At 38.5% G+C, this 27,745-nt stretch overlaps 1 protein-coding gene across 1 annotated transcript in view; it reads left to right on the forward strand.

Annotated features, from left to right (window-relative positions):
- PolQ (DNA polymerase theta) overlaps positions 1-27,114 on the forward strand; it is a 173,212-nt gene extending 146,098 nt beyond the window's left edge. Inside the window, exons 25-28 of the mRNA XM_068229095.1 lie at positions 530-674; positions 9,103-9,222; positions 9,791-10,011; positions 25,182-27,114. Coding sequence (XP_068085196.1) covers positions 530-674; positions 9,103-9,222; positions 9,791-10,011; positions 25,182-25,319 — 624 coding nt within the window. The 3' untranslated portion in view covers positions 25,320-27,114. The remainder of the gene's footprint in view (positions 1-529; positions 675-9,102; positions 9,223-9,790; positions 10,012-25,181) is intronic.
- The last annotated feature ends 631 nt before the right edge of the window (positions 27,115-27,745 follow it).

The following is a 27,745-nucleotide window of genomic DNA, read 5'->3' on the forward strand; positions in this document are numbered from 1 at the left end:
TTTCATATTTGTTCTCTCGTGTTTTTCACACTTTTAAATACTCTCCTCTCATCTTTAGAAATGGTAGATATAGTTTTCACTGTACCCCCGGACACATGACGCAAAATACTCTCATGTTGGAAAAAATCATATCTAGTGTTTCCATATCCCTATTGGATAGTTTTTATTCGTATATTCAGTAGTACATTTTCTTGCTTAACATGTCCATGTTTGTTGTCCCCTGCAGAAACGTCTTAATGAGGTTTTACTGTAATCACTGCTTAGGTCTGAAATATATGGAACTTCATAATTTTTATTTTGTAACAAATGTGTTTTTGTAAGAATTTTTAATTAGCATTCAGTATATATATTTCCCTTAAAAATACTAAAAAAAGAAAAAAAATACCTATTCAATCCATATTAGAACTGTCAGCTCATAAATGGAGTGGAATATCTCTGTGTAATTTATTTATAATTCTTGAACTGAAGTTGTGATGTCCTTGTGATTGCATTCGGTACCTTTGTTACTGAGTTGAGGTGATTGTTTTAGGTGACAGATGTCCTTCGTCAGAGAGCCAAGCAGGTCTGCTATGGCATGGTATATGGGATTGGTCCAAAGGCCTTGGCAGAACAACTAGATATTGAAGAACCAGAGGCAGCAGTGTTCATGGAAACATTTAAGAATGCTTATCCTGGTGAGTATTTTCAAAAATAGTATTTTTCTATGTTTATACACAAATGTACATCAAAGTCAAGAAGATGGGAAAGGTTTGTAAACATAATTAATGAACCTGACAACGGAAATGACAAGGACAAACTACACGTCTTCACTCAGAGCTACCGTATTTCTCCGACATTTTTTTTCTCAGAATCTCGTGTGAAAACTCAAGGGTCATCTTGCATTCACGACCTAACAGTGATGAACAGCACTGGCAGCTACCACGGTAACCACACTGCTGCTTTTCACCCACCGCTCGCACACAAAACTCGTTGACAATCAACGTCCAATTCTTTATTATACATCACTAATCGCGAGAACCGGTTGTACAGTGCCTCTGTGTAATGTCACTAGATCTTGGGAAATAGTGAAGAGAGATGAAATTCTATTAGCCTCTACAAAAAAGTTTTCAAATCCGCAGAAGAGCGTCAAAACATGCGAGCCTTTGAATTTTTAGAAAGGCCATGGCTACTCAGTGGCAGAGTTATAACGCATCTACTGTACCTGATGCTTAGTAAAATGAAGTATTATAGACAGCAGGAATATTTTTGTGATGGTTTCTTGTATTGTAAAGATACATGGAACAGGTATTGTCTGCAAAATTTTCAACGGGTTCTCATCAATATTATGATGCCATTTTCAAGTTAATGGTTATTAAACACGCGGAAATAAAGAATAATTGTGCAGCCAGTAGAAAATACGGCATAGGCCTAACTAAAGCCAATGTTCGGCGTTAGCATGAAGACAAAGATAGCATTAATAAATGGGCAATGTACAAAAAGTATGTGCAAAAGACGCTAGGGCGGAATGGCCATGCAGCAGCGCAATAAACTCGTTTGTTGACCTTCAACGTCAGCGCCTTTATTAGACCACATCGCTAGCCATTGAAGTTGGCCGAACCCGGCAAGCGAGGCATGCATCTGGCAGCAGCCGGTTATACCTGACACTGGGTAAACTTAACAGTTTTATAGACAGCAGGAATATTTTCCTGATGGATCATCATATTGTAGAGATTCAGCGTCGGGAATTTCATTGTTTGGTCCGTATTGAATCAAGATTCACAAAGCAAACAATTGAGGTATGAGGGTTCACCTATTCAATACAAATTATGTAGGAGTTTTTAAATCACCACATTTTTATTTATTACATGGGACTGGTTTTGGCATAATGAATGCCATCATCAACCAAATAGGGAACTTACATCATCAACTCTACAACTAACTACCTGTCACCTGAGGTTCCATCTTGGATCGAGAACTATTTTAACAACTGTAACATCAAACTGTTGCTACGAGATCCACTCTCCCAGCCACATTACTACACCACATTAACAAAGTTTGAACTCAGTACACCCCCTGTGAGTGGGGGACACAGACGAACACTCACGGTGTCCCCTGCCTGTTGTAAGAGGTGACTAAAAGGGGCAACCAAGGATGATAAAATTAGAACCATGATATTACTTGTAATTAGTACCACCGCGCGGGGAACACCATGTGTCGCTTATACTTGCGCTTAGTACCACTATGTTAGGTACACAATAGGTTTGTGATTAATAGCAATAGAGTGCATTGGCGGCTTTTACAATACCTGTGATTTGTACGCCTATATGAGCAACACCATGGTTCTGCCTTACCAATGCTTATTACCAGGGGTTGAAAAATACCGGGCGCCCAGTCACCATGGCGCCTGAAAATTTTTACCTGGCACCTGAATTTTCAAATTCGGTTTTTAAAATATATTTTTTGAAATCCGGAGTTCCTTTACATGTACTTTCCCATTACTTTACAAAGTAACAAGTCGTGTGGTGTTTCACGTTTTCTTCTGTAGCTCATATATTCTAAATTGTTGATAAAACTGAGGTAATTGAAGGAATAGGTGACCATAAGGCTGTAATAATGGATGTAGGACTGGTACCAAAAAGGCTTAATAAGAGGGTCACACAAGACAAGAAATTATACAGAAAAACTAAAGTTGATGAATTTGGGACTTACCTTAAATCACAATTCAGTTGTTGGATAAGTGAAGGGAGTAATGTGGATACACTTTGGGCTAAATTTAAAGGAATCATTTGGGAAGGAGAGAAGAGATTTGTACCTGTTAAGAAGGGTAAAATGACCTCAGACCCTGTTTATTATACAAGGGAAATAAGAAAATTAAAAAGAAAATGTAGAATAGTAAACAGGAAAATCAAAGAGGGTAGGGAGAATAGAGAAACTAGAAAACAGCTAATGAGGGAACTGAATAGAGTGAAAAAGGAAGCAAAAGAGAATTATATGAATGGCATTCTTCAAGAGGGTAATGACCACAAAGGGAAATGGAAAAAGCTGTATTCATATATTAGGAATCAAAAAGGAAAAGGAATCCAAATTCCTACAATGGTGGGAGAAGGGGGTGAACACTATTTAACAGATACTGAGAAAGCAAACCTCTTCAGTAGGGAATTCAGAGATTCAATAGAAGATTGTCAGGACTTGGAAACCATAACAGAAGATAGAGAGGGAGAGACACATAGGGAAACAAGAAGCTTCTCATTCAAAAATGAAGATATTTTCAGAGAAATCCAACTGCTTCAGCAAGGAAAAGCAGCAGGAAGTGATCAAATTACTGGGGAGGTATTAAAGACGATGGGGTGGTATATAGTGCCTTATTTAAAATTTCTCTTTGACTATGTCATAAATAATAGTGTAATACCAAAGGAATGGAAGGAATCTATAATAATACCAATTTATAAAGGAAAGGGTGATAAAAGGAAACCAGAGAACTACAGACCAATCAGCCTGACCAGTATAGTTTGTAGAATACTGGAGAGTTTAATAGCAAAGTACATCAGAGGGATATGTGATGATAAAAATTGGTTCATGAGGAGCCAGTATGGATTTAGAAAGAAATTTTCTTGTGAGGCACAACTGGTGGGATTTCAGCAGGACATATCAGATCAGTTGGATTCAGGAGGCCAGTTAGATTGCATAGCCATAGATCTTTCCAAAGCCTTTGATAGAGTGGAACATGGAATATTATTAAAGAAATTGGAGGGAATAGGACTGGACGTAAGGGTTATACGTTGGATAAGAACATTTCTAAATTCAAGGGTTCAGAAAGTCAAAGTAGGAAATTATATATCACAGGAAGAGAAAGTTTGGAAGGGAATTGCACAGGGTAGTATAATCGGTCCGTTACTTTTCTTAATGTACGCAAATGATTTAGGGAACAATATAACATCGAAAATAAGATTGTATGCAGATGACATAATCGTTTATAGGGAAATAAATAACATTGAGGATTGCTCAGAATTACAAAGGGACATTGAGAGTATCCAAGAATGGGTTGAAGAAAATAATATGAAGGTTAATGGAGGCAAATCAACTGTTACAACATTTACAAACAGGAGCTTTAAAACTGAATTTGAATATACTTTGGATGAGGTAGCTATCCCTAAAGATGGCAAGTGCAAATACTTAGGTGTGAGATTTGAAAGTAATTTGCACTGGAAGGGTCATGTTGATGACATTGTTGGGAAAGCATACAGATCGTTACATGTCATAATGAGGCTACTTAAAGGATGCAACAAAGAATTAAAAGAAAAAAGTTACTTAAGTATGGTTCGTCCATTATTGGAATATGCAAACAGTGTTTGGGATCCTCACCAAGAATACCTAATAAAAGAACTAGATGGTGTCCAGAGGAAAGCAGCAAGGTTTGTAACAGGGGATTTCAGGAGAAAGAGTAGTGTATCAGAAATGTTAAAGGAACTTGGTTGGGAACCTTTAAGTAAGAGAAGGGAGAATACTAGACTTATAGGATTATATAGAGCCTATACAGGAGAAGAAGCATGGAGAGATATCCGTGGGAGGCTTCAGTTGGAAAATAATTATATTGGTAGAACTGACCACAAGTACAAAATTAGAAGGAATTTTAGCAGAAGCGATTGGGGTAAATTTTCATTCATTGGGAAGGGCGTGAAGGAGTGGAACAGTTTACCAGGGGTAGTGTTTGATCCTTTTCCAAAATATGTACAGATATTCAAGAAGAGAATAAACAACAACAGAGAAAATAAATGAAATGTTAGAGGGCATTCGACCAGTGCAGGATATAGTAAATAAAAAATGTATCCGGATTTTCAGACCATTTAAACTGGAAATGTTTAAAACATACTATCCTATAAAATCCTATCCTCACTCGAAGTGTCAGGAGGTTGAAAAAATGGCGTAACAGTCCCAAAGGGCCTTGGCCTACCAAGCGACCGCTGCTCAGCCCGGAGGCCTGCAGATTATGAGGTGTCGTGCGGTCAGCACGACGAATCCTCTCGGCCGTTATCCTTGGCTTTCTTGACCGGGGCCGCCATCTCACCGTCAGATACCTTCGCAATTGTAATCATGTAGAGAGAGTGGACCTCGAACCAGCCTTCAGATCCAGATCCGTAACTTGGCCGGGAATCGAACCCAGGGCCTCCGAGTAAGAGACAGGCACGCTACCACTACACCGCGGGGCCGGCAGGAGGCTGAAAGTTTCATGAAAAATCCCGAATGTGCACTTTTGGTGAGGTGTGTCAAGAAAATGAATGCTAATATGTTACAGCATATGAATGCATTGTTCATGGCATCTTATCATACTGCAAAAAAAAAACAGACCCTACACTGATTTTGAAGGTTGGTTTGCATTGTTAAGCAAGTTGAATGTTACTGGTGGGAAATCAAACAGGCACATGTAGTGTAATTTTAAAAGACGCTGACCTTGAAGGTGACGGGTGATTATTTGGGTTAGTATCTCTTAAAATATAAATTTCCATTCTTATATGAACTGAGACTATACGACGTAAGGCCACATTTCAAAAATAATACGTAGCTTGATCCTAGTCTAACCTGTGGTGTTCATAATGTATATTTGTGAAAAATGTGCTGGCTCCTGATAAAAAGGGGCTGGCTACTGAATTATTTCTATTTTCTTCTACCCCTCACTCTGTGAGGAACACCACGGGATAGTGTGGGTCCTTGTGTTTAGTCCACTTATGTGAGGAACGCTATAGGTTTGCGTTGCCTATAAGTAGCGCCGCAGTGTGCGAAACACCATAGGCCTGTGTTACATGTGCGAATTTCATTACCTGTGCATAGTACCATACTGTGTGGAATACTGCGAGTCTACGCTATTTTTGATTAGTACCGTAACATGACACATAGCATGCTTCTATTTTCCTAGTGATAAGTACCATTATGAGGTGCCGATGACCTGCATTTTGGACCCGTTTCGACTACAAGCATCATTGAGTCAGTATTGTGCTTTAGAAGCTGTCACTTGGTCAGTAATACTATAGTTTAGCGCTAAGTTTCTGGGAATGTGGGGCATTGCGGGTCGGATCCACTGATTGTTTTAACTTCATATCCATCCATTCATTCTTTGTCCTCACGTTTTTGAATTCTGGTCAGTGGAGGATTATAGATTTTAAAATTGTCATACCATTTTGTCTCATTTTGTACCATTGGGGGCCGATGACCTAGATGTTAGGCCCCTTTAAACAACAAGCATCATCATCATCATCATCATGAACTCAGTGCCACACATAATTGACACAAGTTAATTTCCACTGAGGAACAACATTCAAAAAGAACTCTCTTTTACTTTTGTACATAATATACAAGCGAATCATGGCTCTCAGCAAGTTGATCTCTAATAACGAACAACTTTTAAAAAGGAACTCCCTATTACTTACACAATATCACAAGTGAATCATGGCTACAACATGCCACATTTGACCAACAAATTGTCACCATATTGTCAAAGACAATCAACATTGGATTTTTAAATATATTTTAAATTATATAAATATATGACTTTCAAGTTTCAGACTTGTAAAAATAGTCGTTATATGATCATCAAGTTTTATACATGTAAAAAACAGTGTTTGTTTATAATATTGATATCCATTCTAAGCTACTTAGTATATTTTAATTATAGGGTCTATCATGATTATGTTCACTATATATGTCATTGTAAGTTCCCTATTTGGCTTATGATGGCATTCATTATGCCGAAACCGGTCCCATGTATTAAATAATAATGTGGTGATTTAAAAACTCCTACATAATCTGCTTTGAATAGGTGGACCCTCATACCTCAATTTTTTGCTTTGTGATATTGTAGAGACGCATGTAACAGATATTGCTTGCCCATTTTCAACGGTTTCTCTTTGATATTATGATGCCAATTTTAAGTTAATGGTTATTAAACCCACGGAAATAAAGAATAATTGAGTAGCCGCAAAAAAATACCGTATAAGTAAAGCCAATGTTTGGCGTGGTGAGAAGACAAAGATAGTCTTAATAATGCATACTCTACAAGAAAGGCATTCATATGATTTTACAAATCACTTTTTACGCCTGATTTAACATTTTTGAAGGCAAAATTGGGGGTGGTCTTGGATTCGAAGAAGTATGGTATTTTCGTAGACGGACTCTCTCCTCAAGTTCATTTGTTTACTTTCAGTACCTGTTGACTTAAAATTGTTCGTTTCTATCTTATATTAGGTGTACAAAGGTTGAAGTTAGGTTTAGGTCATTTTTTATCTGTTTGTTTGTTTGTTTGTGTCAACATCACAGGAAAACAACTGAACAGAATTTCTCAACACTCTGTATTTAACTTTAGAGTTAGCCAGGTTGTACATTTGTCAACCAGAAATAACATTAGACTGACTGACCATTGTTAATTGAGGATTGATTTGTCTTGCTGCTACCCATCTAATTTCTAATAAAAGAAAGAGATGGTGTGCAGAGGAAAGCAGCAAGATTTGTAACAGGGGATTTCAGGAGAAAAAGTAGAGCATCAGAAATGTTAGTGAAACTTGGGTGGGAAACTTTAAGTAAGAGAAGGGAGAAAACTAGACTTATAGGATTATATAGAGCCTATACAGGACAGGAAGCATGAGGGGAAATCCGTGAGAGGTTTCAATTGGAAAATAATTACATTGGCAGGGCTAACCACAAGTATAAAATTAGAAGGGATTTTAGCAGAAGCGATTGGGGCAAATTTTCATTCATTGGGAAGGGAGTGAAGGAGTGGAACAGTTTACCACGGTTAGTGTTTGATCCTTTTCCAAAATCTGTACAGATATACAAGAAAAGAATAAACAGCAACAGAGAAATGGAGCGTAGTTTTTGCTGGTGAAAACGCTCCAGCTTTTTCATGTCGCGGCAATAAAAGGTCCATGTTTCACAGCCATAGAGAAGTGTAGAGATGACTACAGTCTGGTACACTAATAGTTTTTTTGTGAATTGTAAGGTCTTTATTCTTGAAGATCTTCAGCAAGATACTCCCAAGGTATGTGAAGTGGTCTACTTGTTCTAGTTTGGTGTTTGAGATAGTAATGTTAAATTCTGTGGTGTTAGTCTCTGGTGCAGGCTGAGCAAGTACCTTGGTGTTTTTTTTTTGTTTTTTTTTTAATGCCAAAATGTTTAAATGCATCCTTGAAACTGTTGTCTGACTGTTGCAGTTCCGCAGGTGTAAGAGCCAGTGATGCAATATAATTAGAATACTGCATTTCAATTACCCTCGTAACACTGGTATGTCATCGCGTGTATAATGTGTTAAATTTTCTTCAGTTGATGCAAGTTTTGTCATCAGTGATACATAGTATGCTGTTAATAGTTTTCCTGTTTTTGACTTTTGAAAGGTCTGGTATTCGAGTATGAATGGAATCCTACGAACTTTGATACTTTTGTTAATATTCAGTAACATATTATAGAACATTATTAAAATGATTATTACTTTTAAGGAGTATTTTAATTCTAATTAAGTTCTGTTTACCTACTGACTTCCTGCATATAACTTGCACCCCAATTTTTAAGCTTGAATTTTCAGAAAAAAGACTGAGTTATACACAAGTAAATACAGTATTTTGAGACAGAAAAGAATAGCTGTAATTTAAAGTACTTTTTCAATGTCATAATTTTGAACTTTCTTCCTGCTGTTCTTTCAAGATTTCTAAACCATAGTCATCCAAATTTTGTTAATAATATAAGTCATATTTTGTATCAACTGTAGTTAATCATTCAAAACTAATGTTTGTTACATTTATAAGCCAACCTTTCTACTGAATGCAGACATTCCCAAGTCGTCATCATCATCATCTGCAGTTTCCAGCTGTTGGCCGGGTCTGCTTGGAACATAAGCCCCTCCATCTCCTCTTTTCTTACCACCACTTCTCCCTACTCACTCTTGCCCAGTCCTCTCCTCTTCTCTGTACACACTCATTGTACAATAATAAAATTATTTTATAGATTTAATTGTAATTTTAAGTTGTATAGTAATATTTTTTTTTGTACGTTGTTACCTGCAGCCTGTAAATGGACCAGTGCCTATGTGTGTATAATGCAGTCTTCTCATCAGTTAAAAAGTTTATTTAATTTTTTGTTTAGGAGTGAAGAAATTTCTTCAAGATGTTGTTAAGCAGTGCCAAGAGAAGGGCTATATTGAGACTTTATTTGGACGTCGAAGATATCTGGCATCTATTAACCATGTCAATCCTGTTATCAGAGGTAAACAGAATTTCTTTTGTTATTTCAAGTGCTGTGCTATGGGAGTACTAAGGTATTATAACCTTCATGTGTTCAGTCTGTCGAGCAAACAAATTATAAATTTATGAAAATGTATAACATATCTGGAAAAGAAAATTCATTCATAGCAGAATGATAAGTTTTGTTCTATAAGAACATTCTCGAATTATTTCAAATTTTTAATATCATGCGTATTCTTGTACATAATTTTGCCATTCAAGTGTTTTTAATATATTTTTTATTTTTTATAATACAACCCATTCATAAACAGTGACACGTTTATGCAATGTAAACAATTTTCATACATAAGTATGCATGATATAGAAGTGATTTGATGAAATCTGAGGATGTTCTTATAGAACGAAACATGTCTTTCTGTTATTGACATGTTTCCCTTTCCAGGTATATATAGTGTTTTTATAAATTTGTGTGTTTGACGGACTGAAAATCTTAAAGGTTGTGTTAACTTAGTTGGTAGTAAAAAGAATGTCTTCTATCTTAACAAAGAACTGAGACACATATGTAATATATTGCCATTATTTGATCATAGCTCAGGCTGAAAGGCAGGCTGTGAATTCAACAGTGCAAGGATCAGCTGCTGATGTTGCTAAGAAAGGAATGGTGTTAGTCGAGGCCAATTTGAAGGCTGCATTTCCTAATGGTATGATAGCCGCCAGTAATGTTCCAAGATTGAAAGGTGCCAAGAGATTACGAGCAGATGACCCTATCGCTTGCCTTGTACTTCATGTGCATGATGAGCTTCTCTGCGAGGTAAGTTGGAGAGATTATCTCAAATACCAACCAGCTAAATATTAGATACTAACTGTGCAGGCCTACTTTGGAAGAGGTGCATGTTTGAATCTCTCTGTTGACAGTACACAAGTGGCTTCTTGTGGTTTCCTGCTTCAGCTCGTGGTAAATACAGAATGATGCTTTTCTTGTTGACCATGAGGCCACTGCCTCCTCGGTCCATCTCCAATTACTTAAAATGCACATATATTTAGTCACCACAGTAATTTATATGTATGCAGTAAATCTGATTTTAAAAATCATACCAATATTCTTCTTTTTGGCCTTTTTTCTCAGTTAATAGGGGTTGGCACTTGATTTTGATTTGGCCCAGTTTTATGACTGGGTGCCCTTCCTGGCACCTACCCTGTTGGAGGAATGTTTTCACTGTGGCATGTTTCTGTGGTGGTTCGCAGTGTGAAATGTTGCACGTGTATTATGACGAACAAGAACCCCCATTCCCGATCCAGGGAAATTAACTACACAAAATTAAAATCCCTGGCCCATTCGGGAATCAAACCTGGGGTTCTCAGAATTGTCAGTCAAGCAGCAAGACTTCAAAAAAATCATACCAATATCATCCTTGGAAAGGCAAAGTATTCTAAGCAACATTTTTGTCAAAATTGAGGTTACGCTGTTTATATGTCAATCGGACTCCACTGCACATGCTGGCAAAAGAGTTGTAGAGGATGGTCAAGAGAATTTTAACTGGTTATAGTCGCGCACCTGTGAGCTTGCATTCGGGGGTTTGTATTCCATCGTCGGCAACCCTGAAGATGGTTTTTCGTGGTTTCCCATTTTCACACCAGGCAAATGGTGGGGCTATGCCTTAATTAAGGCCACACCCGCTTCCTTCTCAATCCCTCCGTTGCCAAAAACCTTCAGTGTGTTAGTGTGATGTTAAACAAGTAGCAAAAATAATAATAATAATAATAATAATAATAATAATAATAATAATAATAATAATAGAACAGAGCCAGCACGAGACTGAAGAAACTTCCTTTGGTACGCCAGGAAAAACATGGAAAGGGAAAAAGCGTGTAATGAATTTTTAAGATTTCGATGTACAATCCATGAATTTTACACTCCTCAGAAAACAACTCCATCAATATCTAAATTATGACCTGTATCAGGAGAGAGGATTGCAGAAACGTTATTTATCACGTAGACTTGTCTAAAGCCGATGTTCATCCAAGGACACCGTTTAAATGCAAATTTTAGGAGTGAATCACAATTAGAGGTTATGTACCTTGAAACATATATCGTGTGTAACTTAGACGCTGTTTAGGTAGACATTGTCTAAGGCTTAAAACTAGTCGTTGTTTATGCATTACAAGATATTAAGAGTTTTCATTTACAAAGGAAATTTAATATGTCCTACTATTCAATACATACACATCTCCATTTTGATTTTTACTCCATCTTATGATGGAAATGTGTATATATTGAATTGTTTTTTATTTCCGTCATGTCTCTCTTGTTTTTCATTCTTTCCTTTATTGTGTTTTTAACACATTTTTAGCATCTATTATGTAATTAACTTCAACCTTTTTTCACTGAAGATGCCTTAAACAAGTTGAAACATGTTTGACTATTATTACTCCATCCAATGATAGAGATGTGTATGTATTGAATAGGAGGACATATTATATTTCCTTTGTAAAGTGAAATTGTTTATGCAATGGACCTATAGTCTCTTCTCAAATAATTTCAAAGAAGTTGGAAATTTATTGAACATCTCTGTTGGCAAATTATTCTGATCCCTAGCTCCTCTTCCTGTGAACGAATATTTGCCCCAATTTGTCCTCTTGAATTCCAAATTTAGTTTAGACTATGCTAGAGTGGAGAGGAGTGAGGGCTTCATTAAGTTTAGTTCCAAATGTAAAGTTCTTAAGGATTTAATCAAAATAAATATTCATACATTTCTAAATATTTTTGAGTGTGATTTGATAGAACCCGATGATATTCTTTCAAGAACGAAACATGTCATTCTATTTTAATTAAGTTTCTTTTTCAGGTAGTTTATAAATATATTTATTCAAAATTAGTTTTGGCAGACTGAAAAACCTAACATATTGTGGTTAAAGGGCCCTTTACACGCTCAGACATTTACACAGATCTGTCTGTACAGACCGTGTTTGTGCAGACAAGTCATTGCGTGTAAATGAATCACCGACCATAATTTTGGTCTGTACTGCGGTCTGTGTTCGGCCTGTGCAAAGTCTGGCGGAGTTTGAATTAACACAGACCACGCTCAGACTTTCGCAGACAACACTGCAGACAGATAGCACAGTCCTTCGTCTGGGAGCGTGTATGTAGTGTTGTACTGTAGTTTAGTGTTTGCTCTCAATACAGGAACAGCTATGAGTGAGTTTACTCAAGATTCGCGTAATTGTACCCGTACATTTATGATTGAATTGATAGAACTCATTGCCTAGTGTTTGGAAGATCAAGAACAAAGAATACAGTGTCCAATATGAAAAAACCGCGGCATATGATGTATTAGTTTCTAAACTAACATTTCCTTATCACAACTTGTCCATCTATCACTACATTAAACATTAAAATTAAGCCTACTAACTGTTTACACCCAATCTTTTAATTGTATTTTAATTAATTAAATAATTAATTGATTGATTCATTCATTTTGTCCTAGATGTTAACAGTGTTATATGATCTAGGACAACATGCAGGCCTATTTTAACACTTTGTGAGTTCAATTAGTGCTGCATGTCACAATTGTGTACCTGATCCAGTTATACTACAATTACAACACACATTGTGAATGACTGCATGAATAGATAAATGAATGATTGATTGCATGATCGAATTGTATCCATGCATATTTGCATGACCCAATAAATATCGCTACTCTTCTCTCCCTCTCACGGATAACCACCAGCTGAAAAGAGAGCCATTGATGGATGAATGAATGAATGAATAAATGATTGAATGAATGAATTAATGCACTCAACTTACAGCTACGGAACTCCAGCACTGAGGAAGGAACACGCGATCTATTTTACCTAAGCAAAATAATGCCTCTGAATTCTCACCTTTAAATATTCCTGTCCTTGTACTTCATATATAGCACGGCATGTTTCCGGAATGATGTGACTTAACGATGAAGGAGAAACCATAGCAGAAAATTTAAGGTCCACATAGCTTTTTCCCGTTGCCAGAAATCTCAATGTTACTACAACTCTTTCTAAAGTGCTTATCGATTCTCTCATTACACTGTCACCTCTCCTTATATACGGTGTGACATACTGCAACAGCACTAAGAATGTCTCTTCGTCCATTCTCAACTAGTTAAACCAGTCATCTTTTTCCAATTTTAACTCCTTCAAAAGATCAACGTGCGAAAGCGAAACGCGTTGTAGAAGAGTCTTTTGTCCATCTTCTACGTTGTGATTTCTTCCTCTTTTTAACTTCCAAAATAACAACACTAGACAGAAGTACCACTTTGTAAGTTAATTGACTTAATCTGGCCATGGTCAGGAAATACTACCTGCGCTCATCTCGATTAGAAATACAGGACTGTGCGAAAGCTGTACAAATGGTCGGAACGTGTAAACGCAGCGCGAACAGTGCAGATCAGATGTGCAGATGGTCGTTGCAAACGTGGTCTGTGCAAACAAGTCTGAACGTGTAAAGGGCCCTTAAGGCAGAGAGATTTAGATCTGTGCAGTTTCTTACAGAGAAAATAAGCTCTCTCCAGATTTCTGTAACTCATTCTCAACGTGATGTCGGCTGTTAGTGTGTTCGTCCATCACAAATGACTTCCTCCAGTAGGCATTTGAAGAGGTTCGAGGAAGAGCCATCCCTTGTCTAACACCTGTTCTGAAGCTCCTTGATTGTTCCCCTCTGAATTGGACTTTGGATGTGTTGGTGAGTCACTTTCACAGGGTTCAAGGTCTTATTGCCTAGTCCCAATTCAATGAGTGTGTCTAGAAAAGACTGCCTGTGTACAGAGTTGTAGCTCTTCTGAAAGTTGACAAAGGTTGCTACGCAGTGCCTTGGAGAAGATCTTGTAGGTCACCAATTGAAGGGAGATCCTTCTGTAGTTGCTAAGGTCAGATTGGTCTTCACTGGGCGAGTTGGCCGTGTAGTTAGGGGTGCACAGCTGTGAGCTTGCATCCAGGAGATAGTGTGTTCGAACCCCACTGTCGGCAGCCCTGAAGATGGTTTTCCGTGGTTTCCCATTTTTCATACCAGGCAAACGCTGGGGCTGTACCATAATTAAGGCCAAGGCCACTTTCTTCCCACTCTTAGGCCTTTCTCATCCCATCGTCACCATAAGACCTATCTGTGTCAGTGTGACGTAAAACAAATTGTAAACAAAAAACTGGTCTTCCTTTTTGTATAGCACATGAATGACAGCCAAGGTCTAATCACCCAGATGTTGAATATGATCCTGCGAATACTTTGGATCGATTCCTCATCTGTTAGATTTGTGTTCTGAAATGATATTCCGGATCTCCTTAGTTTGTGGGAGGGAGTCTGGGTTAGTAGCATTCTTGGGTTCAAAGTGTATTTTTTTACCTTGGGTTCGTCTGAATTGAGGAGGTTGTTGAAATACTCTGGTAGGGCTGTGGTGCAATCCTTATTGTTCAGTTGTGACTTCTCGTCTGGTCCCCAGAAGTGAAGTGTTGGGGCTGAGTAGAAGAGTGTCTGGTATATGAAAGTTTGGTAGGAGTCTCTGGTGTTGTTTCTCTAGAAGTCTTTTTCTGCTTGGATGCTGATTTTGTACGGCCTCTTGGTTGTTTCTGATAATTCTGGCTGTAGTTTTTCTGGTTGTTAAGAATAATTCATGATTATTATAGTTCCATTTGAGCCATGTTCGCCTTCATGGGTGTTTGTTCCTTTTGGTTGTCGGGATGGTTGCTGTTGCCGCATCTGTCAGTGCCGTTTGTAGTGGCCAATCCTTTTTTGTCTGTATTGTTAGCTAGGGTCTCCACAAAGCCGTCACTGTCTCTGTCTGGCTAGGTTGAATCTCAGAATTCTTGACTTGTTGCAGTTGTTACCTTTGTTCCTTGTGAGTGAGACAAAATTAGTTGTAATTAAAGAAAGATAGTATGGTCTTCTCACTTCTCAGTACTTTGACATTTGTTATCTCTGTGCTGTTCTGCTAATGGCTACGTAGTCCAATTTGAACTCTCCTAGCATGGGGTTGGTTCATCTCTATGTCTTGCCTTTACTGAGGAGGATTTAACTGTGAATTTTAAGGACTAGTTGTAGATTCTGCACAGGTCAATCAGTTGCTCTCCATTCCTGTTGGATCTCTTGTCGGCTGGGTGTTCTCCAACTATGTTCTTTCCCAGTGTGGACATTGAAGTCTCCATTAGGATACTTGTGTGGTGTTTTGGGATCCTGTCCATTGTCTCTTCCAGTTCTCCTCGGAAAGATCCTACACTTTAAATATCTTTCCTGTTTGTGTCATTAGTAGGTGCATGGAAGGTAACGATTGTGTATTCCTCTTGAGAGTTTTGAAGGCTACAGTAGATGTTCTCCTGTTTGGGGATGAGAAGGAGGTTATAGAGTTGGTCAGTGTGTTTCTGACTACAAAGACTGGCACAGACGAGGCATATTCATCACCCTCTGACCTGGCTGTCCCTTGTAGATTCTGTAGCACTGTGATTCTATCGTTTCTTCATCTACAAATCTTGTCTGTTGCAGAGCTATTACCAGAATATTTTGTTTCATTAGGACATCTAATGCCTCCCACAAGGTCAACCCCTCGTCCACGTCGTAGGAGGTGGGCAATGGCATGAAGTAGGGGACTGCCTGTAGGGGTGATGTACAGTGGGGACTGTGTGTGCCCCATGACCGCTACGGTAACTGTGAAGGCCCTACAGGAACCCTGAAAAGTGACGGCTAACTGGGCTCTGGTGGAGACCTCAACGGCAGCAATGGCGGAGAAGGGGTCCTTTGGTACAGCGAAGCTGGCGGATGAGGCAACCCTTCTTCTTGGGGATAAATAAAGAAGAAACCACTGCCTTGTGGTAAAGAGGGATCTTTAAAGGCTAAGGGAGATAACCCTACAGAAGAATCCTGCGGTCTAGCGCAGACAGGAGGCAGCCCCTCCACTGGACTTAGGGTGCTGTGTGCTAATAACTCGCACACCTGAATTAAACTTATTACAGAAACCAGACGGAATTTATACCAGCCGGATTTTATGGAGACGACTTTTGCAATGAAATACAGAACACGAATCGGATTCTGGAATGTGAAAACTATGTATGAAACTGGCAGACTGAGAGAAGTAATGGCAGAAATGAAAAGGTATAAACTGGAGATACTTGGGTTGAGTGAAACAAGATGGACAGGCTACGGAGAGGTGAGGACAGAAGAGGGGGGGGTGTCTTCATTTACTCTGGAAGAGAAGAAAATGATCAGCATTCAAGTGGAGTGGGTGTCTTACTCACAAAGAAAGCAAAAAATAGCATAATGGAATGGACCCCTGTATCACACAGGATAATTACTGTACGAATAAGAACCAAAGTTAGACCTGTGACCATAGTACAGTGCTATGCGCCAACAGAGGTAGCAGAAGAGGAAGAGGAGGAGGAGTTTTATGATAGGCTGACATCAACACTGGCAGGGATAAAGAAGGACATTGTGGTATTGATGGGAGATCTAAATGCAAAAATCGGTAATGAAACTGAAAATAATAATGGCCAGAAATTCATAGACCTATGCAGTAATTTTGGTTAAAGGTGGATCATTGTTTCCACATAAGAACTGCCACAGGATCTCATGGGTGTCGATCTCCGCACAGAAAACCAAATTGATCACTTGGCAATAAGTAAAAGATGGAGACATTCACTCTTGGATGTGAGGAATAAACGTGGAGCAGATGTAGGCAGCGACCATCACCTTATGATTGCTGATGTTAGATTGAAGGTGGCAGCACCAGTAAAACAGGCAGCAGTATGAATGAAACGTTTCAACTCCGGGAAATTTGGGAAACTTGAAGTGCAAAATGAATTTAAGATACGTTTGAAAAACAGGTTTGAAGCCCTTGCCGAACAACCAGATGAAGATGTAAATACCAAATGGAACACAGTCAAGGAACTCTTTCATGACACATGTGAAGAGATAGTGGGCTACAGAGAGCCAGGGAGGAAAGAATGGATGTTGGATGACACTTGGGAATCAATCCAAAAGCGAAGAGAGAGCAAGGCACTTGTCAACTCCAGTAGAACAAGAAACCAGAAAGCAGTAGCAATGGAAAAATACAGGGAGGCCAACAAGGAGGTTAAGAAGAAAGTGAGGAGAGATAAACAAGTGTTTACAGACCAACTGGCAACACAAGCAGAAGAAGCAGCAAGAGTCGGCAACAGCAAAGAAGTATATGCCATTACGAGAAATCTTTCTAGGAGGAACTTTTCAGGGCAGAAACCAGTCCGAGATACAAATGGAGTAGCCTTGACATCCGAGACACAACAATTGGAAAGATGGAGACATCACTTCATGGAAGTACTCGATAATCTTGGTGAGGAATCGAGAACTGAAGAAGTTGAAACCATTTTGGAGGATCCAGACATCTCGGTAGAACCACCAACACGACAAGAGATTGCACAAGCAGTGAAACAAATGAAGAGTGGCAAAGCACCAGGTGTAGATAACATTATCCCAGAAGCCCTAAAGTTAGATTCAGATTTAACAGCAGAAATCATGGAGCCATTTTTAACACTGATATGGAATGAAGAACACCTTCTTGAGGAGTGGAAGAAGGGTGTCTTCATCAAGATACCGAAGAAGGGTGACCTCTCAGATTGCAATAACTGGAGGGAAATAACGTTGCTCTCATATGGGGGAAAAGTGATGTCAAGAGTCATACTGAACAGAATAAGCATAGCCGTTGACAGGAGACTACGTCAAGAACAGGCAGGTTTCAGAGAAGGTCGGTCTACTGTGGATCAGATTAACACATTAAGGCTAATCATTGAACAATTTGCTGAGTATCAGACATTTCTGTATATACTTTTCATTGAATTTGAAAAGGCCTTTAACTCTGTCAACCGGAGGAAAATGTGGAAGGCTATGGAAAAGTTCGGAATTCCACAAAAGATAGTCCGTCTTACACAGGCAATGTATGATGGATATACTTGTCAAGTAGAACATAAAGGGAAGCTGTCTGAACCTTTTGCTGTAAAATCTGGAGTAAGACAAGAATGTCTGCTATCACCAATCTTGTTTATCATGACACTGGATTGTATGCTGAGAGAGGCAACGAATAGAAAGCGTAGCATTCATTGTGGATTAAATAACCGATTGGAAGAACTGGATTATGCGGATGATCTCTGTCTTCTTGCAGAATGTTTTCGGGACATGGAAATCAAACTGAATGACTTAAAAATAGAAGCTAAAGAAGTAGGCTTAAAGATTAATAACAAAAACAAAACAAAAAAAGACAAAAAGACTAAAGAAATGTGCATAAACCATCTTAACAATTGTAGCTTGACTCTAGATGGAATGGATATAGAAAGGGTAGAGGAATTTTGCTACTTATGAAGCATGGTAAGCCAGGATGGAGGTGCTTTTAGAGATGTGGTGAGTCGTAAATAAAGCCAAAGGAGCTTTTGCAGAGTTACGACCAATATGGAGATCCCCTCACATTCGTATAAAAACGAAGCTAAGGATATTCAACTAAAATGTTAAATCTGTGTTACTGTATGGAAGTGAGACCTGGAAAGTGACCAAAGACATTACCACAAGGTTACAGCATATTTGCCAACCCTTCCGATTTACCCGGAAACTTTCCGGTTTTTAACTTGTCTTCCGATTTTCCGATTTATTTTTACTTCTTCCTATTTTTGACCAATGTAACTTCTAGTACGGCCAATACTCTTCCCCTAGGATAAATTCTTATGTGCCTGTGTAATTTATGAAAACTCATTTTCAAGCGTATTTATTTGCTGCTTTATTTCGTGAGTGTTTCGTCCGGCGCATTCGTGTATCGTATTTCCCGCTCACCACAGCAGCGTGTCCGCTTTATACAGCGGGGGATTCGGAGCGGCAATCGTCCTGCAAGCAAGCAAGCAAGACAGGCTGGCGCGCGCTGGCGACTCAGTTAATCGGGATGAAGGAATGAGTTTGTTATTGTTCGGGCGCTTGTTAATATCGTTTCTATGCGTAATTTCGTGGGAGTTGTAGGCCACTTGTTTTTTCTTGCATTTCTATGCTTTCCCCCACTGCCAAAGTCGTATGTTAATAATGTATGGGACATATTGAATTGTTTTGTATGTGGTAGTTTCGCGTATTTAAGTGCATAATTTTAACGAGTTGAATTTTTTTAAGGGGGTTGTGTCGGTGACAGTTTCAGGTACTTTATTTTCTCGTTATGGCCAAAAAATATAACAAACATTATCTCAAGTGTTCAGAGATGCATATAAATTTCCGTTCATTTTACTACTACCGTATTCTCTCGCGTAATTAACTCCCTTGCATAATTTACGCATCCCAATGTTTTTGGGTCCAAAGTGGAGAAAAAGAAATGTTCACATATTTGACGCACCCACAACTTCGAACATCCATCACGCTGCTCCGGATGTGTTTCGAAATAAAATGTCAACTACAGTGCTCAAGTAGCAGGCTTCCTACTGCGAAAGCTGGCAACGTGCTGTTATTAGCCGGCACTAGTTTTACGAGTGTTTCGGTTAGGGGACATCCTGTGATCTCAAAATTGGTTCAGTCCACAGTATTCGAGTAATACTGCATCATACTAACTCGCGATGATCAGTTACGCCGAAAAATACGGGAATAGGGCAGCGGGCAGCAAGTGTTCAATGCCCAAATGAAACTTGCGCTTCAAGCGGCCAACAAGTCTTGCAAAGCATTTCGTGGACCAAAAAACGGCAAGTTTCCGCAAGTAGAGGAGGATCTGCTTAAATATATGATCTTGTTACTCAACGTTGGATAAGCCATTTCTCACGAAATACAGTATTTTAAAGAATGTGAAATAACCGCAGCACATGGAATCAGTGTCTCGGATTTGAAGGTTAGCCGAGGCTTGATTAATTTTATGAAGAGAAATGGATTTCCGTTTCGACGGAGAACAGCATCATGCCAAAAAATGACGAATGATTTAAACCATTTTCATCGCTTTATGATTGAGAAGCGTAAAGTGAAGGAATATTTGATCTCCCTTATAGGAACCGCAGGTCCGACGGCAGTCAGTTTCCATATGCCACGAAGTCAGTCGATAAGAAAGGAATATACAGTGTTACCGTGCGCGCTACCGAAAGCAAAAAACAACGATGCACTGCAATGCTTGCTGGAACAGCTGATGTCAGAAAGCTTGCACCTCACATTGTTCTAAAATGAAAAACAATGTCTAAAGCAAAATTTCCGCGAGTGATCCACGTTCGTATTCTATAAAAAGGGTGGATGGACACGTCACTCGTACAAGATTGGATGCGAACGGTTTGGGGTAATGTAGCAGGGTCCCTCCTTCGATGCCCGGCACTTCTCGTGTTGGACAGTTTTTTTTTTTTTGCCGGTATGTCGTTGTGACATTACATGAATTGTACTTTTGTTAGTTCATGTTTATTTCAGTTCAGGTCGTATTGTCAGCTCGTAATGGGAAGAATATTTTCCAGTGTCGGTACTTCAATCCCACGTGTCTAACTTACCTGATGTACCCTATTTAACTTTTCAGAAAAATTCTCACGCCGGAATTTTACGCCAAATGACGATGAGTTGAAGCAGTTGTGTTTATATTATATTTGATGTATCTTTTAAATGTGAATGAATTGTAAATATCTGAATTCCTTGAATAATTTATGCATCCAAAGTTTTCGCCTGTATTTTTCGTCAAAAAAGTGCGTTAATTACGCGAGAAAATACGGTATTATGCATTTTGTTGCGCGTGTCGGTGTGACGTAAATAATATTATACGCAAGTGTCATTAGCCGGCCCCGTGGTGTATGGGTAGGGGGCCTGCCTCTTACCCGGAGGCCCCGGGTTCGATTCCCGGCCAGGTCAGAGATTTTTACCTGGACCTGAGGGCTGGTTCGAGGTCCACTCAGCCTATGTGATTAGAATTGAGAAGCTATCTGATGGTGAGATAGCGGCTCCGGTCTAGAAAGCTAAGAATAACGGCCGAGAGGATTTCGTCGTGCTGACCACACGACACTTCGTAATCTGCAGTCCTTCGAGCTGAGCAGCGGTCGCTTGGTAGGCCAAGGCCCTTCAAGGGTTGTAGTGCCATGGGGTTTGGTTTGGTTTTAAGTGTCATTAATGAGAATGATTAGGTACATTTTCTTGTAACCATTTTTATGTTTGGGTAGTTTAAGATTTTAAATTTAATGGTCAATTCGCATTGTAACTGTAGATATATATGCCTTTTATCTTTACCTTTTTTCACCTAGACTCTGGTGGAATATACCGGTATGTGATGAAATCCAAGAATTAAAAAATCTTCCTATTTTTGGTTTCTAAAAGTTGGCAGGTATGTTACAGACTTTTATAACTCGGTGTTTGAGGTACATTATGAGAATATGGTGGCCAAAAACCATCTCAAATAAAGACCTTTGGGAGGCCACAAGTCAAAGTTCCATACAGGAACAGATAATGAGAAGGAAATGAAGATGGATTGGGCACACCCTGAGAAGACCACAAGAGAGTATCACAAGGCAGGCATTGAGTTGGAATCCATAAGGCAGTTGCAGGCAAGGCAGACCGAGGATTACCTGGAAGAGAACCATTGACAAGGAGATTGCTGGAGTTAACAAGACATGGAGGGAGGTGAAAGCATTGGCGGCAGATAGAACAAGCTGGAGAAATTTCGTCGAGGCCCTATGTTCCACATGGAATTAAAGGAAATAAGTAGAAGCGGACATCTAAATACAGTAGAAGTCCGTTATAGCAAGAATTCATAACTGCAAAAAATTTACTCGCTATAGCGGATTGTCGTTATATTCGATTTTTTGTAAAAGTCGGGAAAACACATAGTATACGGTATAACATTAAAATTATTATTTTATTTATTATTTTTTATTTATTTTTAACAAGTTAACAACTGCTATCAGCCACGTTATTTACGCAATTATTACGAAAACATGTTATCTTCTTTCATTTCGAATTTTCTTTAGAGAACAGCAGTCGACGGGTATTACTAATCGACTCCAACATTGCCTTCGAATGTTGACGAGAGAGCTCGCAAATGCACATAGCGCGTAAACTATACTGTACCGAAGATGATCAATCTCATTTTGTGGCAAAAGTTTCAGTTTTCTTATTCAAATAGCATCACCTATCCTAACTTAACTGTACTATATGTATGATGAAAACATACTTCAAGCGCCAGTATAACCTTGCTATAAATTTACATGATAATAGTCTTTCCGTAATGTAACGGATGCGAGAAAATATAAACTAACCTCTGTAATCAATGACACACTCTGCCATATCTTGAGGTGTATCCAATTCTTACGTAATTGCAGTATTTAGCATTAAAATTAATCAATCGTTTATTCAGCCTTTATCTTTAACGAGTTAACAACTGTTATCGGACACGTTATTTACACGTTTATTACGAAAACACATGTTCTCCTCTTTCATTTTAATTTTCTTTACGGAACAGCAGTCGACGGGTATTATTAATCGACTTCCGACATTGCATTGGAATGTCAATGAGAGAGCTCGCTAGTGGGCACAGCGAGAAAATAATAACGAAAATGATCGACCGCATGCAGTATAATGACTTGGTGCATAAATATCGGTAACGGAATAATCATGTGGGCATAATCACTTGTAATAACGGATGCGTCAGTGATAGGGCTCTCGCTGTAACCGAAGGATAATACACAGTTTAATATAGGAATTTTGAAGGGACGGACAAAAATTGCCGTTATAACGGGGTTCTCGTTATATGCCGTACTCGCTATAGCGGACTTCTGTTGTATATGTTTGTTCCCCTGTCTCAAGGGGGGAGTTGATGTTGATGGTTGCCAGAAGTTTCTTCCTCTTGTATGAAGGTGCAGGTTCCCCAGAATCCATTGACCTGTTTTCCGTATCACAAGCAGGGCTGGAATGGTTACCACCTGGGATAGTTTTTCCTCTAGACATTTGCTTTATGGTACTTGTATTATGAAAGGATTAGTGTGGTTACCTGAAGGTAATGTATTGTTAACTATCGAGGTTGTAAGCCTAGAAGCCCCAGCAGTAATCTGCTTGCTGACCCAGCTTCCCACTAGGATTGTTTACCCAAACTTCTGCTGCTGAGTTGCTCACCTTAACAGAGGCACCATTTTATATGTATATTTTATATCCAGTTGTTGATTCTAATATATTTTTAATGATGACAGGCCCTATTTATTTTTAAATTCTTGTGTATTTTATTCAGGCAAATGCCAAATAGAGGGACTTAGTGGACTAATATATTCAATGTCTCTCTCTTTTTGTTTTGTTGTTGTTTTAAGCAGAAAAAAATAGACTTATTTGTCTGTATTGAGGTTTATATTAACAAAAAATTGGTGTTAAGACTGGCTAAGCATTAGCCTTAAGCATAAGAAAGGTACCATCTTAGGATTTTCCATGTGTTGAAAATGGGAAAATCTGCAGAAAATAATTTTAGAGAATGACTGTGATATTAAAACCCATCCACCTCTCAATTTCAGTTAGCAAATAAGCAAGCAAGCAAGCAGTCACATTGACTTTGTTGGTGATGGTGCTGGGTATAGTCAACAACAGGTCCTGCAGCGGTTATATTCACAGGGGAATTTGCCAAAAGGACTGCACTCCATCCAGCATCATCTACCAGCTTCAGACTCGGCCCAAGTTTCTACCTTGGCTGGATTACCAACATTCCAGCTCAACAAATGTGTGGTTACTGCAACATCTGCAAAATCCATAACATGGATGTTCTTGCCCCATTCACACCTGGCATCATCAAACCACATTTGATGATTGTTTCAGAGTTAGTCGTTAAACATTTACCCCATCGTCCCACCATCTTGACCTGGTGGACATCAGCTGGTTTGCCAGGTCTTGGGAAGCACCCAGCCTTAACGTTAGATAACTGCTCCTTTTCTCCATTATCTTGTTTCGTCTCCCCACCTCCCTGTAACTCACAATAGCATCCACAAGTCAATAAGGGCTGCTACCATTCTTATTCTATTCTCCAACGATGAAGGCTGCAGCCAAAATGTTTGGACCTTTGTGTTTATTTTGTGTGTACTCTATCCATATTTAGTGCTTGCATCATAAGTCACTGTTCTCCATCTGTTTCCTATTTCCTAAGCATACAGTATATATTTCACTCCTGCTATTTTCGTGAGTATAAAATCTCTATTGAATTAACTAAATCTTACATCCTGGTCATGTAATTCTGATTGTGTTATATCATCATCATCATCATCATCATCATCATCATCTTCATCTGTGGATCCTTCCACTGGGCTGAGTAAGACTTGTCTGAATGATATGCCTCCATCTGTTTTGACTTTATTCACTTCTTTCACCGGGCGAGTTGGCCGTGCGCGTAGAGGCACGCGGCTGTGAGCTTGCATCCGGGAGATAGTAGGTTCGAATCCCACTATCGGCAGCCTGAAAATAGTTTTCCGTGGTTTCCCATTTTTCACACCAGGCAAATGCTGGGGCTGTACCTTAATTAAGGCCACGACCGCTTCCTTCCAACTCCTAGGCTTTTCCTATCCCATCGTCGCCATAAGACCTGTCTGTGTCGGTGCGACGTAAAGCCCCTAGCAAAAAAAAAAAAAAATTCACTTCTTTAATGAAATGTTCCATTTTCTCTCTTTGCTAGATATTTGATTTGGTCCAACCACCTCCTCCTGGGATGTCCAGCTGATTTTTCCAGTCACCATCCTCTGGAAATCTCTCTTATTTTACTTCAAATAGCCAAATCCTTTCAGCCATGCAGTTTTCAGGGTTGTTTACTTGTTTCAGTTTTTGGGTTCACCTGTATATCTCTTCTTTTATAATCATACCTCATTTTGTCTCTTCTTTTGCATTTGATCTTAGAAACGTAATTTCATTCACTTGTAATTTACTGATGTCTCTTGAATTTGATACCCATCCCTCCAAACTATATCAAGATTGGCAGAAGGTATGATATGAACATTGTCTGTTTTGCTCTTAAAGGAACCGCCTAGATTTATCAGTTTCACGTTTGCTGATTCTAGGTTTCGAGTGAGCACTTGACACAGGTTATGCAGATAATCAAGAGTGGAATGGAAGCAGCAGCAGATATCTCTGTTCCTCTACCTGTGAAAGTTAAATTTGGTCCTTCCTGGGGATCGTTGAGAGAGGGAAATATATGAATTAATGAATAGCTTTAACTAACAGGAATTTTGCAAAATCCTGGAATCAGTGCTTAGGTGTTATGTATGACATAATGGTACCGGTATAACTTCATGCTCCTTTAATTCTTAGCTGTTATGTATGACATAAAGGTACTGCTATAACTTCAGCCTCCCTTAATGCTTAGGTGTTATGTATGACATAACAGTACTGGTCTAACTTCATGCTCCTTTAATTATAAACTTATTTTTTCAGTAAGAATTTATTTATTTAAGATCAACTTATTTATTATTAAATTATTATTCTTAAAGGGATCAAAAAAATAAAGTAACAGTTTTTTTTTGTCCCAACCCAGTGAATGAAGGTGGCTTCTTACCTCATTTGTTTCTATATTTTTCTTAGTTTTACAATTTTCAGTGTGTAAATGAGTGAGTATTTGTACTGAGGTTTGTTAGAAACTCTGCATTTTCTGTTGACTTCATCGAGAGTTGAACATTTTTAAAAAAATATTTTTTTTCCCCCTCATGATTTTTCCTTTTACTTAGAATTTGTACTTTTAATACATTTCTGTTAAAAAGATAAGTGTTGCTTTACTTTTTGGTGACCTCTTAAATGTGCGATTTCATTTGTACAGGATGAGTTGGCTAAAATGTTCACTTTGTTAAGAAGAAAGCAGTACTTTCCAATGTCGACTCAGTTAAAAGCTTAAAAGCTTTTGAGTTAAAATGTTCACATCAAATAACTTTTAAACTGTTACAGACATTGAAAATCAATTTTCACTTTGAGTAATGTTACCAATGGGCTTGCTGTACTTTTTCCAGTGTGTCAATGTCCACTGAGATAACAACACTAACTTTGTATTTTTAAATGGAATTACTATGTTATCTACACTTTAAGTTAGAGATATGACCCATGCAAATTCACGGGCATAATTCAAAATCTGTCGGATATTTCTAGAAAAAATGGAATATCTTCAAATATACTTCAATCGCCAGCCTTGGGCTGCCCTATTCCAATGAATGTTGTCCTATAATAGCCATCACATCTGTTTTTCCTGCAGTGATAAAGAAGGCTTTTAATCATGTAGCTATCATAGTGTATTTATGGGCAGAGCAGATACCTATCTGTCAGATAAAGGTGAAGGGACTCTGTACATAGTTGCATGCCTTGATCACCTGGTTAGTAATTCATTTGAATAGGCCCGAATGGCTGGTAAATGAAGCAATGTTTGAAGATATCCTATTTTATCAACAAGTATCTCTCATAATTTGAAAATAACCGCACCCTGTCGATCGCTAGACTCGGTCCATACAGGAGATTTGGATATGTCCAGAAATTTTTACTCATTCAACATTAAAATTTAGTAACATTACTGAAAATGAATACAGATTTTCTACATCTTTAACAGTTTAAGAGTTATTTGAGGTGAACTTCGACTGCCTCACCCTGCATATAATGTGTCTTGTTTGTAAAACATGTACATTGTTATTTATCAAAGGATTATTTTTATAATGCATATTGACTTGGATATATTGAAACTGCTCCTGATTAGAATGTATTGGTATCCCAATGAGATGCTTAAGTTAAAACAATTGTTCACGATTGCTAGTCATTTATTTTGCATGGTGATAATATTGAAAATTGAGTTGCATATCAGTGGCATTTTATAAATATTATTGTGAAGAAGTACGTTGGGTATATATTTCTAAATATATGTGTACATTTAGTAGTGAGATGTGGGTTACTTTGTCAAGTGAGGATAAATTTTTACATCTTAAAAGAATCAAAGTACTCCAGAGGCAAATATACAATGCTTTAAAGAATTTAACCTGTGTATTATTTAATTCTAATTCAATAATAATATTTTCATGCATACATTTCTTATCTAGTTAATATTTTATAATACATGCTATTAAAAAGAATAAAGTGACAAATGGTGGATAATGGCTAAGGAAATGGATGACAACACATGAGGTTTAGGATAGAAGATTGTTATGAAGAAACTTGGAAGTTTCTAAAATTCGATCATGGACTCAAATGCAATGAAGGATATTGTAGATACATTATTCCTAGATCATCCTGAGAGATCTGATGATGATGACTTCATAGAAGACGTACCACTTTTTACACCAGAAGAATTGACGAGAGCGATTAGCTCCCTTAGAAATAAAAAGGCCCCAGGACCAGATGGTATTCCAGCAGAGATACTAAAGCTGATAGCAGATTTCTGCCCAAATCTGCTGCTGAAAATGTACAATAGCTGCCTGCTCTCGGGGGTGTTTAGTGTTCGCTAGAAAACAGCTCAGCTAGTTTTAATAAGCAAAGGGAAATCTGGGGACTATAGGCCTTTATGTATGCTGGATAGTGCTGAGAAAGGATTATAGAAACTTCTGCAGCCAAAAATACTTTCAGCAGTTCAACTAGCTGGGGACCTCTCTTGCTTGCT

This window comes from Anabrus simplex, chromosome 8 (assembly GCF_040414725.1).
Source record: "Anabrus simplex isolate iqAnaSimp1 chromosome 8, ASM4041472v1, whole genome shotgun sequence".
Classification (NCBI taxonomy): Eukaryota; Metazoa; Arthropoda; class Insecta; order Orthoptera; family Tettigoniidae; genus Anabrus; species Anabrus simplex.